Source organism: Panthera tigris, chromosome D1 (genome assembly GCF_018350195.1).
Source record: "Panthera tigris isolate Pti1 chromosome D1, P.tigris_Pti1_mat1.1, whole genome shotgun sequence".
In the NCBI taxonomy this organism is placed as follows: domain Eukaryota; kingdom Metazoa; phylum Chordata; class Mammalia; order Carnivora; family Felidae; genus Panthera; species Panthera tigris.
The window spans coordinates 39,370,274-39,387,863 of NC_056669.1; the positions used below are offsets into that span (position 1 = coordinate 39,370,274).

The 17,590-nt window shown below is 46.8% G+C and overlaps 1 protein-coding gene across 1 annotated transcript in view; it reads left to right on the top strand.

Annotated features, from left to right (window-relative positions):
• Positions 1-454: 454 nt before the first annotated feature.
• VSTM5 (V-set and transmembrane domain containing 5) overlaps positions 455-17,590 on the top strand; it is a 29,374-nt gene continuing 12,238 nt past the window's right edge. The window contains exon 1 of the mRNA XM_042959272.1: positions 455-545. Within this exon, the coding sequence (XP_042815206.1) occupies positions 455-545 (91 nt within the window). The remainder of the gene's footprint in view (positions 546-17,590) is intronic.

The following is a 17,590-nucleotide window of genomic DNA, read 5'->3' on the forward strand; positions in this document are numbered from 1 at the left end:
CCCCAGGCTGTCACTTCACTTTCCTAAAAGCCTTCTGGTTGCCCATGGAGCCATTAGATGGTCTCTCTTGGTCCTCAGCCAACAGCTAGAACTTTCCCTCCCTCTTGTATCCAGCATCCAGCTGAGTCTGGAATCAATACCAGGACGCTGGGTGTGAACGGAAGGAGCCTGCTCTTTATTTGCCATTATTTACTTCTGAGCGTGTGCATTCCCACTGCTTTTCCATTCTCGCTGTCTCTCCTCTCTTTTCCTTCCCACTCCTTGGGAACTGGCTCAACCACAATAGGATCGGCTCATCTGCATTTGGCCCTAGAGGACCTGCCAGACTCCGAGGAGGAGGGCAGAGGCGGCGGGCGGGCGGGCGGGAGCCGCACGGCGCTGTGACAGCGCACAGTCGGGCCCGCGCTCGCCGCCTGGAAGCCCATGCCGGGCCGGAGCCGGGCCGGGATTGCTCATGAGGCCTCTGCCGAGCGGGAGTAGGAAGAACCGCGGCATATCCCTGGGGCTCCTCGCCCTCTGCCTGACCGCAGCCTGCTGTCTGCAAAGTAAGCGCGGGGCGGCGGAGGAGGGGGGGGCGGGTGCGGCGGGGCGAGCGCAGCGGGGAGGCTCGGGGCGCGGCGGGGCGGCGGGGCCAGGGGGGCTGCGGCGGACCGCGGGGTGCGCGGGGCGCGGCGGGGGACCGCAGGGCGGCATTCGGGTCCCAGGTGTCGCGGCTGCCGGGCCACAGGCCCTAGCCCACCTTGGGGGCCCCGCCTGGCAGGGGACGCGCTGCTCCCCGGCGGGGCTGGGCGCGTCCCCTAGGGCGCCGATCGCGGCCGGAGGGGACGAGCAAACCGCAGGCTCTCCGGTCCTGGCACCTTGGGCCACTTGGGGGTGCCCGTCCCGGCCCCGCCCGGCGGGGCGTTATCAGAGCCGGAAGCCGGCGGGGAGATAACCGGCTCCGGGCCCGGGCGGCCGCCTCCTCTGCAGTATTTTCTATTTCTTTTTCCTGGAATGACCGGACTGCAGCTGAGGTGTTCCGACCCCAAGGGCACGCGGGCCCCGCCCCCTACTGTGGGGACCCCTCGTCCTCCTCCGGGCTTCCCCGGTCACCAGGACATTCTGTAGGCCTTCCCTAAACGCAGAAGAGCCCACAGCAGACTCTCTTGAAGTAAAGGGGTTCTGGGGGTTTGGGTTTGGGTGTTGGGGCTTGAGGTGGCCCTTGCCACTGTGCACTGAGTGGCGGGCTTTGGGTGACCCTAGAATCTCCCTAGTATGGGGAGTCTGGATGTAAGGCACAGCTGCACAAACTCCCAATGGCACAAACTACAGACTGTAAGTTTTACTTTCTCGTCTAGTCATCAACGTTATTGTCATTCCCATTTTACAGATTAGCTAAGTGAGGTTCAGAGTGACCAGTGCAGGGCCATTGGAGGTGGGAGGGCCAATAGTAAGAGCCAGCTCTTACTAAGCATGGATGCATTCACGATCCCTCAGACTTTACAAGACTTCTGTCCTTGAATCCACAAGGCAACCCTCTTAAGTGCTACTCGATTTCTGTTTCACAAGTGAGGAAAGGAGACACAGAGGTTGCTACTTGCACAAAGTCACCAGCTGTTCCTGGGGAGGGTGGGGTGCCAGGGTTCAAACCCGAGCACTCTAGCACTGCACCCTTACACCTCTCTGACTAGAGCCCAGCTTTGGAGACTGCACATCTCAGAAACTCAGAAAGACTGGGACCTGGCATGCACTTCTGGCTGCCTGTTGAGGGAGAAGTAACAGGTTGTTATTTCTCAGGTAGGTGGGTGTGTTTGGCCTGGCAGTGACCTTTTCAATTGTTTTTCAAGGCTCCAACACATGTTTCCAACCACCATTCTTACACAACAGATGTTCCCAAGACTCAGGCCCCAGCCAATTGCCACAGTGTGTAATTCATTCATTCACTCACTCCTTCAGGGCCCCCTCTGCCTGTAGGAAGCAGGCCTCGGTAGGGAAACCTAGTTCAGAGTCATGCCCTCGGACAAGCAAACGACAGTGCCAGCTTGCAGTGGTGACTCTGGAGAGGCAGGAAGTGCAAACTTTCTGGGAGCCCTGGACGTTCAGAACCCAGACTGGAGAACTGGCCCCACTGAGTCATTCGTGGCCCGGTCCCCAGGAGGACAGAGGAGCGGGCTGAGTCTGGTCTGGGGAGGGAGTGGATAGGTCAGAAGCCACCATGGCTAGAATGGAGCTGTGGGTTCTGGGCTTAGCTGGGGATGGGTGGGAAGGGGCAGGAGAGCCAGTGTAGGGGGAATCTCACCCAAGCTCCCGGAAAGGCCCAGAAACCATTCCAGGACAGGGCCCGTTCATGCTCTCTCTCTGTCTCAAAAGTAAATAAACGTAAAAAAAAAAAAAAAAAAAAAAAAAAACTTAAAAAAAAAATAAAAAAGAAAGTCTTCCAAATTCCTTCATTTCTGATCTCCACGGGAGATCTGACATACTCCATGCTCGTCTGGGAGGGGGCTGCAGACAGGAGACCCTCTTTTCTCTATTACCACCAGGACCTGAGGACACCTATATGTGACACCCTATTTGCTGTCAGACTTTTTTCTTTAACATGTATGTATGTATGTATGTATGTATGTATGTATAATGGATATACAAGGCATTCAATATTACTGTAGGTGTACAATATATTTTTTTTAGATTTTTTAAATTGTTTTTTAAGTTTACTGATTTCTTTTGAGAGAGAGCAAGAGAGCGAGCAGGGGAGGGGCAGAGAGAAGGAGAGAGAGAGAATCCCAAGCAGGCCCTGCACCATCAGCACAGAACCCGATGTAGGGCTCAAACTCGTGAACCATGAGAGCGTGACCAGAAATGAAACCATGAGTCAGGCGATTAACCGCCTGAGCTATCCAGGTGCCCCTAAGGTGTACAACATATTGATTTGATAATTCTATGTATTGCTCAGTGCTCATCAAGATAAGGGTAGTCATCCTCTGTCACCAACAACATTATTAAAAGATGATTGACTGCGTTCCCTATGCTGTACTTTTCATCTCCGTGACATTTACTTTATAACTGAAAGTTTGTACCTCTTAATCCCGTGTCCCCACCCTCCCAGCCTCCTCCCCTCTGGCATCCACCAGTTCTCTGTATTTAAGGGTATGTTTCTGTTTTTTTGTTCGTTTGTTTTGTTTTTTAGATTCCACATATAAGTGAAATAATACGGTATTTGTCTTATCCATGTCTGACTTATTTCACGTTGCATAATACCCTCTAGGTCCATCCACGTTGTCACAAATGGCAAGATATTCTTTTTTATGGCTGAGTGATATTCCATTGTAGATATATATCACTCCTTCTTTATTCATTCATCTATTGATGACACGTCTGTTGCTTCCATATTTTGGCCGTTGTACAATAATGCTTCAATTAGCATAGGGTTACATATATCTTTTCAAATTAGTGTCTTGGTTTTCTTTGGGTTTTCCAGCAGCGGAAATCCTGGAACCCATGATAGTTTTAATTTTAATCTTTTGAGGAACTTCCATACTGTTTTCCACAGTGGCTGCACCAGTTTTCGTCCCCACCAACAATGCATGAGGGCTTCCTTTTGTCCACATCCTCACCAACATTGGTTTTTTTCTTGTCTTTCTGATACTAGCTATTCTGACCTGTGCAAAGTGATATCTCACTGTGGTTTTGATTTTCATTTCCCTGATGATTAGTGATGTTGAGCATCTTCTCACGTGTCTGTTGGACACCTGTATGTCTTCCTTGGAAAAACAGTTATTCAGATCTTCTGCCCATTTTTTAATCAGGTTGTTTGGGTTTTTTGGTGTTGAATCGTATAAGTTCTTTATATATTTTGGACACTAATCCCTTAGCAGATATACCACTGCAAGTATCTTCAATAGTTGCCCTTTTGTTTTGTTGATGGTTTCCTTTGTAGAGCAAAAGGTTTTTATTTTGGTGTAGTCCTGAGTCTTTATTTTTGCTTTTGTTTCCCTTGCCTGAGGAGACGTATCTTTTTCTAGATACGCAACATTTTTCTATGTTGCGAAGACTGATATTCAAGAGATTACTGCCTCTGTTTTCATTTAGAGGTTTTATGCTTTCAGGTCTCACGTTTATGTCTTTAATCCATTCGAGTTCATTTTTGTGTATGGTGTAGGCAGGTGGTCCAGTTTTATTCTTTTGCATGTAGCTGTCCAGTTTTCCCGAAACCATTTGTTGAAGAGACAAGTATTCTCTCATGTACTCTTGCTTCCTTTGTTGTAAGTTAATTGACCATATAATCTTGGATTTATTTCTGGTCTTTGTATTCTGTTCTGTTGATCTCTGTGCCTGTTTCTGTGCTAATACCATACTGTTTTGATTATTATAGTTATAGTTACAGTATATCTTAAAGTTCAGGGTTATGATACGCTCAGCTTTGTTTTTCTTTCTAAAGATTGTGTGGTTATTTGGGGTCTTTGTGGTTCCATACAAATTTTAGGATTCTTTGTTCCAGTTCTGTGAAAAATGCTGTTGGCATTTTGATAGGGATTGCATTAAATCTGTAGATTGCTTTGGGTAATATGGATTAATGGTAATAAGAATTAATGATATTAATTCTTCTAATCCATGAGCATGGTATTTCTTTCCATTTGTTTGTGTTGTCCTCAATTTCTTTCATCAATGCAGTTTTTCATCAGTGTTCTTTCATCAGTATAGTTTTCAGAGTTTAGGTCTTTCACCTCCTTGGTTAAATTTATTCGTAGGTATTTTATTCTTGTTGGTGCTAGTGTAAATGGAATCGTCTTCATAATTTCTTTATCTGCTACTATTAGTGTGTAGAAATGCAACAGATTTTTGCATATTAATTTTGTATTCTGCAACTCTACTGAATTCATTTATCAGTTTGAATAGTTTTTTGGTGGAGGCTTTAGGATTTTCTATATATAGTATCATGTCATCTGCAAATAGTGGCAATTTTACTTCTTTCTTACCAGTATGGAGCCTTTTAAAATCTTTGTCTTGTCCACTTGCTGCAGCTAGGATTTCCAGGACTATGTTGAATCAAAGTGGTGAGAGTGGAAATCCTTGTCTTGTTCCTGATCTTAGAGGAAACACTTTCAGTTTTTCACCCTTGAATATGATGTAAGCTGTGGGTTTTTCATAGATTTCCTTTGCTATGTTGAGGTATGTTTCCTCTAGACCTACTTTATTGAGGGTTTTCATCATGAACAGGTGTTGTACTTTGTCTAATGCTTTTTCTGCATCTTTTAAACTAATCATATGGTTTTTACCCTTCCTCTTGTTAATGTGATGTATCATCTTGAATGATTTACAAATGTTGAACCACCTGGATCTTTATATTAATCTCACTTGATCATGGTGAATGCTTTATTGCTGTGTTGTTGAATTCTGTTTACTCATATTTTGCTGAGGATTTTTGCGTCTTTGTTCATCAGAGATATTGGCCTGTAGTTTTCTCCCTTTTTATAGTGTCTTTGGTTTGGGTATCAGGGTAATGCTGGCCTCATGGAATCCATTAAGAAGTTTTACTTCGTCTATTTTTGGAATAGTTTGAAAAGAATAGGTATTAAGTCTTCTTTAAATGAGTCAGAGAATTCACCTGTGTAGCCATCCGGTCCTGGACTTTTGTTTGTTGAGAGTTTTTTTTATTATTGATTCAATTTTAATACTAGTAATTGATTAGTCCAGATTTTCCTGAATCAGTTGTGGAAGGGTGTATACTTCCAGGGATCTACCTACGCCTTCTAGGTTGTCCAATTTGTTGGCATATAAATTTTCCCAATATTCTCTTATAATTCTTTATATTTCTGTGATGTTGGTTGTCATTTCTTCTGCTTCATTTCTGATTTGATTCATTAGAGTCTTCTCTCTTTATTTTCTTGATGAGTCTGGCTGTAAAGGTTGGTCAATTCTATCTTTTCAAAGAACCAGCGCTTGGTTTCATTGATTTTTTTTTCCTACTGTTTTTTCTGCCTCCTTCATTTATTTCCGCTGTAATCGTTATTATTTCCTTCTTTCCACTGGTTTTGGGCTTTGTTCTTCTTTTTCTGACTCCATTATGGGTAAGGTTAGGTTGTTTATTTGAGATTTGTTTTGTTTCCTGAGGTAGACCTGTTGCCATAAACTTCCCTCTTAGAACTGCTTTGCTGTGTCCCAGTGATTTTGGATGGTTGTATTTTCATTTTCACTTGTCTCCATGTATTTTCGTCTTTTCTTTGATTTCTTTATTGAGTTGTTTAGAAGCATGTTGTTTAGCCTCCATGAGTTTGTGTGTTTTCCAGTTGTTCTCTTGTAATTGATTTTCAGTTTCATTGGTTGTGGTTGGAAAAGATGCTTGATAGGATTTCAATCTTGTTAAATTTATTAAGACGTGTTTTGTGACCTAACATGTGATCTATCCTGGAAGATGTTCCATATGCACTTGGAAGAATATGTAGTCTGTTGTTTTCAGATGGAAAGTTCTGTACATATCTGTTAGTCTATCTGGTCTAATGTGTTTGTTGCTCAAAGCCATTATTTTCTAGTTGATTTTCTGTCTGGATGATCTACCCATTGACGTATGTGCTGTGTTAAAGTCCCCTACTATTATTGTATTATGTCAGTTTCTTCCTTTATGCCTGAAAATCATTGCTGTATGTATTTAGGAACTCTGTGTTGGGTCCATAAATATTTACAATTGTTATATCCTCTTGTTGGATTGATACATTTATCATTATGTAGTGCCCTTTTTTGTGTCTTGCTACAGTCTTCATGGTTTTTTTAATTTATTTTTTCTATTTTATTATTTAAAAAAAATTTTTTTTAATGTTTTTATGTATTTTTGAGACCGAGAGAGACAGAGTATAAGCAGGGGAGGGGCAGAGAGAGAGGGAGACACAGAATCGGAAGCAGGCTCCAGGCTCTGAGCTGTCAGCACAGAGCCCAATCTGGGGCTCAAACTCACAGACTGTGAGATCGTGACCTGAGCTGAAGTCCGACACTTAACTGACTGAGCCACCCAGGCTCCCCTTCGTTTATTTTGTTAAGTTTATTTATTTATTTAGAGAGAGAGAGAGGGAAAGAGAGATGGAGAGGGGCAGAAAGAGAGGGACAGGGAGAGAATCCCAAGCAGGCTCCACACTGTCAGCACAGAGCCAGATGCAAGGCTTGATCTCACAAACCATGAGATCATGACGAGAGCCAAAATCAAGAGTCAGATACTTAACTGATTGAGCCACCCATGCACCCCGTTACAGTCTTCATTTTAAAGCCTATTATGTCTGATGGAAGTATTGCTACCTTGGCTTTTTTTTTCTCTTCTCATTTGCATAGTATATGTTTTCCCAGCCCTTCACTTCAATTGGTATGTGTCTTTAGGTCTCAAGTGAGTCTCTGGTTGGCAGCATATAGATGGGTATTTTTTTTAATCCATTCAGTCACCCTATGTTTTTGATTGGAGCGTTTAGTTCATTTACATTTGAAGCAATTATTGATAGGTAGGTACTTAATGCCATTTTGTTCATTGTTTTCTGGTTGTTTTTGTGGTTCTCTGCTCCTTTCTTCTCTTGTTTTCTGGCCTTGTGGTCTGATAGTTTTCTTCAGTGTTGTGCTTGGATTTCTTTCTCTTTGGTTTTTGCACACCTATTATAGATTTTTGATTTGTGGTTACCATTGGGTTCAAATATAACATCTTATATGTATAGCGGTCTGTATTAAGTTAATGATCGCTTAAGTTGGAACACATTCTAAAAGCACTAATGTGTCCTGTATATGATATCATATTTTGCATGTTTTTATGTTGCCTATCCCGTGACTAATTTTTGTAGATATAATTGATTTTCCTACTTTTGCACGTTAGTCTCCATTCTGACTTTGTAACTGGTTAATCTACTACTTTACTATATGTTTGCTTTTACTTGTGAAATTCTTTCTCTTTCATAATTTTCTTACTTCTAGTTACGGCCTTTTCTTTCCCTTTACCATTCCCTTAGCATTTAGCAAATGTTAAAGAATTCCCTTTAACATTTCTGGTAAGCCTGGGTGAGTGGTGATGAACTCCTTTAACTTTTGTTTCCTGGGAAACTCTCCTTCTATTCTGAAGGATTACCTTGCCTGGTAGGGCATTTTTGGTTGTAGTTTTTCCCTTTTAGCACTTTGAATATGAATATATCATGCCACTTCTGGCCTATAAAATTTCTGCTGAGAAATCAGTCAATAGCCTTATGGAGTTTTTCCTGTATGTAACTGTTGGCTTTTCTCTTGCTGTTTTTTTTTTTTTTTTTTTAAGTTTATTTATTTTGTGAGAGACAGACCCCACTAGTCGGGGAGGGGCAGAAAGAGAGGGAGACAGAGAATCCCAAGCAGGCTCTGCACTGTCAGCACGAGCCCAATGTGGGGCTCAAACCCACGAAACCTGGAGATCATGACCTGATCTGAAATCAAGAGTTGGATGCTTAACTGTCTGACTCACCGAGGTGCCCTGGTCTCCTGCTGCTTTTCAAATTAAAGGTTCAATTCCCTTTCGTCATCATCATCGTTTTAATGATTGTGTGCCTTGGTGTGAACCTCCTAGGGTTAATCTTGTTAGGGGCTCTCTGTGCTTTCTGAATCAGCAAGTCTGTTTCCTTCCCCAGATTAGGGTTTTTCAGCTGTTATTTCTTCAATTTTTTAAATTTTTTATTAAAAAAAATTTTTTTAATGTTTATTCATTTTTTGATAGAGACAGAGCGTGAGTAGGGGAGGGGCAGAGAGAGAGGGAGACACAGAATCTGAAGCAGGCTCCAGGCTTTGAACTGACAGCACAGAGCCCGACGCGGGGCTCGAACTGACGGACCGTGAGATCATGACCTGAGCCGAAGTCGGACGCCTAACCAACTGAGCCACCCAGACACCCCTCTTCATTTTTTTTTAATTTTTTTATTTTTGAGAGAGAGAGAGAGAGAGAGAGAGAGAGAGAGAGAGAGAGAATGAGCAGGGGAGGGGCAGAGAGAGAGGGAGGCACAGAATCCAAAGCAGGCTCCAGGCTCCGAGCTGTCAGCACAGAGCTGGACATGAGGCTTAAACCCACAGACCGCGAGATCATGAGTTGAGCCGAAGTCTGACACTTAACAAACTGAGCCATCCAGGCACCCCTGAGAGGAGTCTTCTGCCCTCTTCTCTCCCTCTTCTCCTTCTGGGATCCTTACAATGCACATGTTATTACACCTGATGATTTCACAGAGTTCCCTTAACCTATTTCCATTTTTTACTATTCTTTTTCCTTTTTGCTGCTCAGCTTGGTTGCTTTTCATTACTCTGTCTGCTGTTAGACTCTTAAAAAATATATTTTAATATATCTCAAGTCAGGACACATCAATATCAAATTGATTGCTTTGCTCTAACTCCGTTGGCCTGGACGGAAGTTGAGCCCTTCCTGAGAGGATGCGTGTTGCTTCTGTCAGTCACCAGGAGACTTCTTATCTGGGGAGTAGGAAAGACTTCATGGAGAAGGTGAGGCTGAGTCTTGAAATATGAGTCGTGTATACCACAGGACGAGATGGAGTAGACAATTCTAGCGATACAGCAGGCACTCAAAAAATAGGTGCCCGGTTCCTTCTCGGGCCTGGCCCAGAAGGGTCCAGACATGCTAAACAAGGGAAGGGGAAGTGTGCTGCTGCCTTACCCTGCATCTACCAGGATCTTAGCGGAAACCCCACCCCGAGACCCTGCTGAAACTGCGCCTCCTTGGTCCAGTGCATTCGTGAGCCTGGTCTGCCCGCACCTGCGTTTTCCCTGGACAGGAAAGTATTTACTTATCCAGCAGTAAATGGGGGTAGGAGAGAGGCCAGGTTGGCAAGTTCAAAGTTAGAAAATGATTTTCTCCCGTAACTGGGAAGGCCCCAGTCAGCCTTGTGGGCAAAGAAGAAATAGCACATTGGACCGTAAAGGGAGCACCGGACGTTCCTTGTTCGAGTATGCTTCAGGAAGCACATTGCCCTTTCCTCCTGCTGAGTTGCACCCTGGGGACAGCTATGGCCTGTGCCGTGCAGACCCCAGAGGAGCCTGGCTGCTCTGGGACTTCCTGAGGAATCCTTAGCTGGCAGAAAAGGAAGAGCCCGGAGAGCTGGTCCCAGTCCCAGCGCTGGCTGTAAACCCTGTACCCATGCAAGTCCCCGTCCTCTCTGAGTGCACAGGGCAGTGAGCTTGGTGGTTCTCAGCCAAGGCTGCACATTAGAACCCCGTGGGGGGCTTGTAAGACCTACAGATGCCCACACCCTACTCTAGAGAGTCAAACTGGTATCTCCAAGGGCGGGTGCCAGTACCGCTGTGTTCTAATTTTAAGTTCCTTAGGTGATCCTAATGTGTGACCAGGCAGTGCTCCTGGACTAGGCCATTTCTATGTCCCCTCCATGAGTCTCATCCCACGGAAACAGTCAGGAAGCGTACATGTCTCTCCTACCTTCTGGTCTCAGAACACCCACCATTGTGTAGCGGAGCCTCACTTATGTCTTATTTGTGGTTTTTATCCTGACCAACCTATAGATACTTTCCCACCAGGCTTAGGTCAGGAAGACAAGGCTGCCTAGCTTGGAAGTCGGGTTTGCTCAATAGTTCCTGAGTACCCACGGTGTGAGAGGCCAGGACACTCAGCAGGGGGGGAAGGCATGGCCTTGGGCAGAGCAGGGGCGGGGAGGGCGCGGTGAGTCACATCCTAGCCTGATGATTGGATGTTAGGTAACCTGGGGCCACAGAGAAAGGGATTTACCTGGCTTGTTTGGATTTGGGAAGAGGCTTCTAGAAGCGGAAACCAGGGAAGACCAAGTAGGAGGTAGCCAGGTGAGCAAGGAGGGAGGCAGTTCTGAGTAACAGGAATTAAGAAGCACAGACCCAGCATTGCCCTCTTTCCTCCCTTTGCACCAATAGCAGGTGACCATTCTTTGGTTAAACCAGGTCTTCCAACACTTGGCCAATTTCTTCCTATGCAATCTTGTAAGTTCTGTAAAAGTTAAAGAAACAGAGTTTGGGAAGGCTCTGGCTCTGGATCATAGGTTAAGCGTGCTGGAATAGTTCCTCTGATAGACCCTTACACTAATGCCAGAGAATTGGGAGGGAGATGTGGGTCCCTTGGCCCCAGGCAGTGACCAAGGGACCTCACGTGAGACTTCTCGATTTGCCCTTTTCTACCAATGTACCATTCGCTGCCCCGGGCTCACTAGGGGAATAGATCACATTCCTTTTGGAAGCCAATGCCCAGAAGCAGAAGCGCAGGCTTGATCTTTCCTGTCGCCATCAACCAAGCCTTCTATATACCTTGGGATGGGATTTCAGGGGTTCTTGAACCACAGCTTATTCCTTCATGTCGAGGAGACCATGGATTCAACGTGACAGCCCCAGCCTGAACGAGCCTGAACACGTGTTACACGTCACTGGGCCCTGGCCATTCGGACCTCAGCACATGCTGGGCGCTCACCTGCTCCTTCCGGCAGGGAGGTGGGCAGTCAGTCCCCTGACATGAACGCAAGGCAGGCTGGGAACTATGTTACAGGAGCCCGGGGGGGCCCTGGTGGAGGAGGCACCTTGAGTGAGCACACACCTGAGATAGGGGAGGGGGGAGTCTGAGCTGAGAACGAGGGGAGAAAGGCCCAGAGGGGAGAGGTCTGTAGTCTGGTGAACTAGAATTGGGTGGCGAGGAGTCTTGAGGGATGGGGATGGAAAAGAAAGTTGAGAGCAGATTACTGAGGACTTTCAGCGCCAGGGGAGACACAAGCATGTGTGTGGTCTAGAAGATCACTCCAGCCGACCGAAGAGAAGAAAAGGCAGTCTCTCCTGAGTTTTTATACTTGCTAATAACAGTGACAAGACAACGATATGTGTGGCTGTTTATTGAGCACCTGCTTTGTGCCAGGTACTGCAAACAGCAGGCTTCCACTCACCTTCACATAATCCTGCAAATAGGTGCTGTTGGCTATTGGCCCCCATTATACAGATGAAGAAACTGAGGCTCAGAGAGGTTGAGGAGCTTGCCTAAAGGTACTCATTCCACTAGGTGCTTATGGAAAGCCCACAGTACCAGGCATTGTGATGCGCCCTGGGGACTCAACAGTGAAGAAAATGGATCTGCCCGCCCCACCACCATGTTCATAGTTGACAGCTGATCGAGGAGGATGAGCCATTAATCACGAGGAAATACCACACTGGGATAAGTGTGTTGATAGGAACAGGGAGCTATGGGAACACAGAGCTGGGCCCCCTAACCTAGAGTGGAGCGATCAGGGAAGGCTTCCTGGAAGAAGTGATGTGTAAAATCTACAGGGTGAAGAGGAATCGGCCCCTCAGTGCCTCTGAAGGGGGAACTTTGTACCCTAACTGTGGTACCCAGTCATGAGTGTGCCTAAATCCTTTGATTGCTCTATACCTTGCTTCCAAGGGCCTTCAGGCATCCTATAAATACCTCTCAAAGAACCATTGGGAAGTCACCCCACTTCATTTCTTCCTTAGTCCTCCTGTTCCACACATATTAACTGTGGAGTTACCTGAGAACCCCACTTTCCAGTTCCCCCGGCTGCACACTGGCCCAGGCCCGACCATAAGTCCTGTAGCCCCACTGTGCCGACAGCGAACCCTGCGGCACCCTGCCCCCCTCCCCCACAAGGCTGTGCAGGGCCAGGCAGCCTGCCTCCACCATGCCCCGCTGGCTTCCTTGACATCCGGGTAGAAATGCAGCCCATGGCTATTCAGAAGAGTTCAGCATTGCAGCAAGGGTGGCTCTTGCTTGTGGTAGAGAGATCCCAAAAGGAATTCTGTGAGGAAATCATAAGATTTACAAGTGCTCATTCCAGTCTATACCTGCTATGGGATTTGGGCTGGAAGAACCAGCTCCGGTCCCTGGTACAACTCCGGCTTCTGTTTGCACACACCCAGGGATGGGGAGCTCACTACTTCAGTAAGCAGCTCAGTGGATCGTCAGAGAATTTTCATTAATAATAGCTAATATTTATTGAGTGATCACCAGGCGTTGGAAACTGTGATACGCTCCTTATAGGCATTGTCTCACTGAAACTTCTTTCTGCTGCAGGAGGTTGGGTCACAGACTATTGTAGTGTATCTATTTCATAAGTACGTAACTGACGCCGGAAGCCTAAGGAGTTTATCCCAGATCACACAGCCATTACTGGCAGACCTAAATTCTGACTCCAGAGTCCATGAATGCATCTATTACACCCACACGGCCTCAGTTCTGTTTACCAGAACCTTCCTTATTTCAATCTTTACCCACCGATCCTCATTCTGGCAATGACTGGGCATCCCAAAGCTTCCTTTCTCCAAGATGAGAGGTTCTGCAGCAGAGGCGGTACCCCCCACCACCACCCCCCCCCCCCCCCCCCCCCGTGGCGTAAGAGGTGTTAGCAGTGTCGGAGAAGGAGAGGAGGGGCCGGCCTGCAGGGATCCTGGGAGCATCCTCAGTGCCCCTCAGGGCTTGCAGAATCACAGCTACCAAAGTTCTGAGCATGTGGTCCCAAGACCAGCAGCAGCATTACCCAGAAACCTGTTAAAAATGCAAACTCTGAGGCCTTCCCCCAAGACTACTGAATGAGAAATGGAATGCGGCCTGGCAATTGTATTTTATTTTTTAAATGTTCATTTATTTATTTTTGAGAGAGGGAGAGTGCGAGCGGGGGAGGGTCAGAGAGAGAGGAAAACAGACTCCCAAGCAGTCTCCGCACTGTCAGCCCCACGCGGGGCTCGAACTCACCAACCAACCGTGACCTGAGCCAAAGTCGGACGCTTAAGTGAGTGTAATTGCATTTTAACAAGACCTCCGGTGATTCTGATCCAGCTAAATGTTGAGAACCACTGCATTATAGCCTTGGAGAAAGGGGAGGGGCAAATGGAATTATTTAACTTTCCTCCCTAACCCCCAAAGCATCCCTAGGAGTAATAAAATTTGCAGGATGCCAGAAAAAATTCATTTCTCCCAGAAAGAGCTGGCACAGGTGCCCCACACATCCCTCTTGCACCTGGCAGGCCTCCATTGCTTTGGCTTTAGGCTTTGTTAAGTGCTTCTTTGAAGGGTTATGAGCCTTCAGCGGCTAGCCCCTTAGTGCGGATTCACTCAGTAGTTACCAATCTTGGCTGCACACTGGAATAACATGTGAACTTTTATTTTAGATATTAAGTTTATTTATTTTGAGAGAGAGAGCACGGGGAAGGGGCAGAGAGAGAGGAAAAGAGAGAGAATCCCAAGCAGGCTCTGCACTGTCGTTGCATAGCCCAATGTGGGGCTCAAACTCATGAACCGAACCATGAGATGGGGACCTGCGCTGAAATCAAGAGTCAGATGCTTAACCCACTGAGCCACCTATGCGCCCCCCACATGGGGACTTTTAAAGATCGCAGAGGCTTCCGTCCCTCTTTCCTTTCCCCCCAAAGATTCTGAATACCTCTACCCAAAGGGGTAGGATTCTTAAAAGCTTCCCCAGATGATCTAATGTTCAATCAAGGATGTCAGGATTCAATCAGGCTTCTCGGCTATGGTGAATGAGTAGATTAGGTCAAGTGGCCCACTTGGGTCCAGTTAGCTGTGGCCGGGGAGGCCGGCTGAAAGGCCCTCTGCATGGGAATTCTGAGAACGATGGCAGTGGAGCTGGTCAGGCACCCCATTAACTAATAATGGCCTTCCACGCAGAGCGAGCGACCCAATTGGTGCTCTGTGAATGTTAGTCCCCTTGGCTTCCCTTCCTAAGTGCTTGTTGAATGGAAGGAGACTCGATTGGATTCTCATGGCCTGGAATCAGAGCTCCATCTGGGTGAGAAATCAGGGAAGGGAGCTCCCCCTGTGCCCCTGCTATCAGCTTCTCACAGCCTTAAGAGTTTTTGGGGTTTTTTTTTATTGGATCATTGACAGCCAAGCCTTCATGATCCCTAATTACAAATGAGGAAATGGAGGGGCGGAGAGATAAAAGGCTTTGCAGAGTCACCCAGCCAGGGTGTGGTGTCACCCAAACGGCACCTGTGGCTTTTGGTTACACACAGTGTGAGTAGAGTGGCCTTCCCAGGCCCACATCCTGCCCTTCTCTGCCACCCTCTGCTCCGGCAGGCAGGTGTGCCTTCTCAACGTCTGAGGAAGCCTGCGGAGTGCTCTCTGTGTGGTCAGAGAAGAAGCCAGAAGGGACGCCAGGATACCCGGGGAGTGTGGCAGTCCAGAAGGCACAAGTGTGTTTCAGGTAGGAGAGGTGGCCAGCGGTGCCCAGGAGGAGAAGGTCGTTTGCTGAGAAGGAAGAGGAATTTGGAGCTCTAAAGAGATTGGAGGGAGCTGGTCATAGTAATCGTGGAAAAGGGAGTAAATTCACAAGAAAAAGCGTTGTGAGGTTGGCAGTATGGAGGGTCCTCTTGAATTTGGTGATCATGAATGTGTGCTGGCAACCGTGCGCTTTGTTCTGGAGGGTGTCTGTTGAGGGACATTCTCCCGCAGTGTTGACGGCTCGGGTTTGAGCAGAGAGGAAGTAGAGAGCTGCGGACCGAGACTCGGCAGATGTGATGAAAACACAGAGACCAGTGGAGTAGGAAGAACTGACAAGAGTGCTTGGAACATGGCAGGCCATGGTACCCAGGCTGGCTAGGGAGGGAAGTGAGGATTATGGATGGGGAAAAGTGGAAGGAGCCGGAAGGGAAGGACGCATGAGGCCAGTGGGAGCAGTTGAAGAGTAAACAGGAAAGAGAAAAGGCTGTGGTCAGGGCGGGCTGCTTTACTGGAGGCCAAGGGTGAATGTTCTGGTAGGCAAGGGTGCTGGATGGGTTGTCCAGGGGGATGCTGGAGGTGCTTACAGCGATGCCAAGCCCCACAGGAGAGTTGCCAGTGTGTTCGGAGAATGAAGAAGAGGGGTGCCTGGGTGGCTCAGTTGGTTAAACGTCTGACTCTTCACTTCAGCTCAGATCATGATCTCACTGTCGTGAGATCAAGCTCCGAGTCTGGTTCTGTGCTGAGTGTGGATCCTGCTTAGGATCCATTCTCTCTCTCTCTCTCATTCTGTCTGTCTCAAAAAAAAAAAAAAAAAAAAAAAGAAGGGGCGCCTGGGTGGCTTAGTTGGTTGAGCATCCGACTTCGCCTCAGGTCATGCTGTGGTCATGATCTCGCGGCTCATGAGTTCAAGCCCCACGTTGGACTCTGTGGTGACCGCTCAGCCTGGAGCCCGCTTCAGATTCTCTGTCTCCCCCCTCTCTGCCCCTCCCCTGCTCACACTCTGTCTCTCTAAAATAAATAAACATTAAAAAAATTTTACAAAAAGGAGAAGGAGAAGACGAAAGACTGGGGGATTTCTCCTGCTGTTGAGGGGAGAGGGTGGAATGACTAACTGCAAGAGAACAGATTTTATTTTGCAAGGCAGCAGAAAGTGATCGTCTAAACCAGTGCTGTCTAAAAGAAATATATTGCAAGCCATATAGGTAATTTTGAATTTTCTAGTGGCCACATTAAAAAAGTAAAAAGAAACAGGTGTGATTTAATCATATATTTTTAACCCAATATATTCAGGGTATTATGTCAACATCTAATCAATGTAAAAAAATTACTAATGAGATATTTTGCCTTCTGTTTAACATACTAAATGCTGTCTTCAAAATCTGGGGTGTATTTACACTTAGGGCACATCTCCGTTCGGACTGGCCAATTCCAAGTGCCCAACAGCTACATGTGTGGCTAGTAGCTCCCGTACTGGCAAGCCCAGCTCGGGACTGTTGCCTCTGGTGACATGGCCCTTGCAAGTCTTTACCAGCACTGAGCCATGTGCGATGTGGGGAAATATAAAAGAGGTGTAAACATCCACCTCTGTCCTCAGTGTTTTATTTTTATTAGAGGCATCTGTGGAGCATTGAAAGTGCCTTGGGGGGTGCTCCTGGGTGGCTCAGTCGGTTGAGGGTCCAACTTCAGCTCAGGTTATGATCTCGGGTTTCATGAGTTCGAGCCCCACGTCGGGCTCACTGCTGTCAGCCTGTCAGCACAGAGCCGGCTTCAGATCCTCTGTCCCCCTCTCTCTGCCCCTCCCCCGCTTGCACTCTCCCCAGAATAAATAAATGTTAAAAGAAAGGAAAAGAAAAGAAAGTGCCTTGAGTTCCAGCCTCAGCTCTGATTTTCTAGTTGGTGAGAGCTTGGGCTCTGTGTTACGCCTCTGGGCCTCCGTGTCCTTGTCCGGAAAGTAATGTAAAGTAAATAAGCAAGTGAAGCATAGTTCTTTTTTTTTTTTTTTTTTTTTTGATAGTTTATGTATTTATTTTGAGGAGCACATGTGTGGGGGAGGGGCAGAGAGAGAGGGAGAAAATCCCAAGCAGGTTCCACACTGTCAGCACAGAGCCCAACTCGGTGGGGGTGGGGTGGGGGTAGTCTTAATCTCACGAACCTTAAGGTCATGACTTGAGCTGAAATCAAGAGTGGACGCTCAGCCATCTGAGCCACCCAGGCAGCCCATGAAGCATATTAACCCAGGTCTCCTGCCTGCCTGCCTCCCAGGTGGAGATAGTACCTGTGAATTACTGACATTTTCCAATGTGAAAAGTCCGTGGCTGAGATTGGCATGCAATTTATTTATTTTGAGGATCACGCCATTTTTTATTTTTTAAGTAATTCACAAACTTGCTAAAATAGCCCAACTGTCCA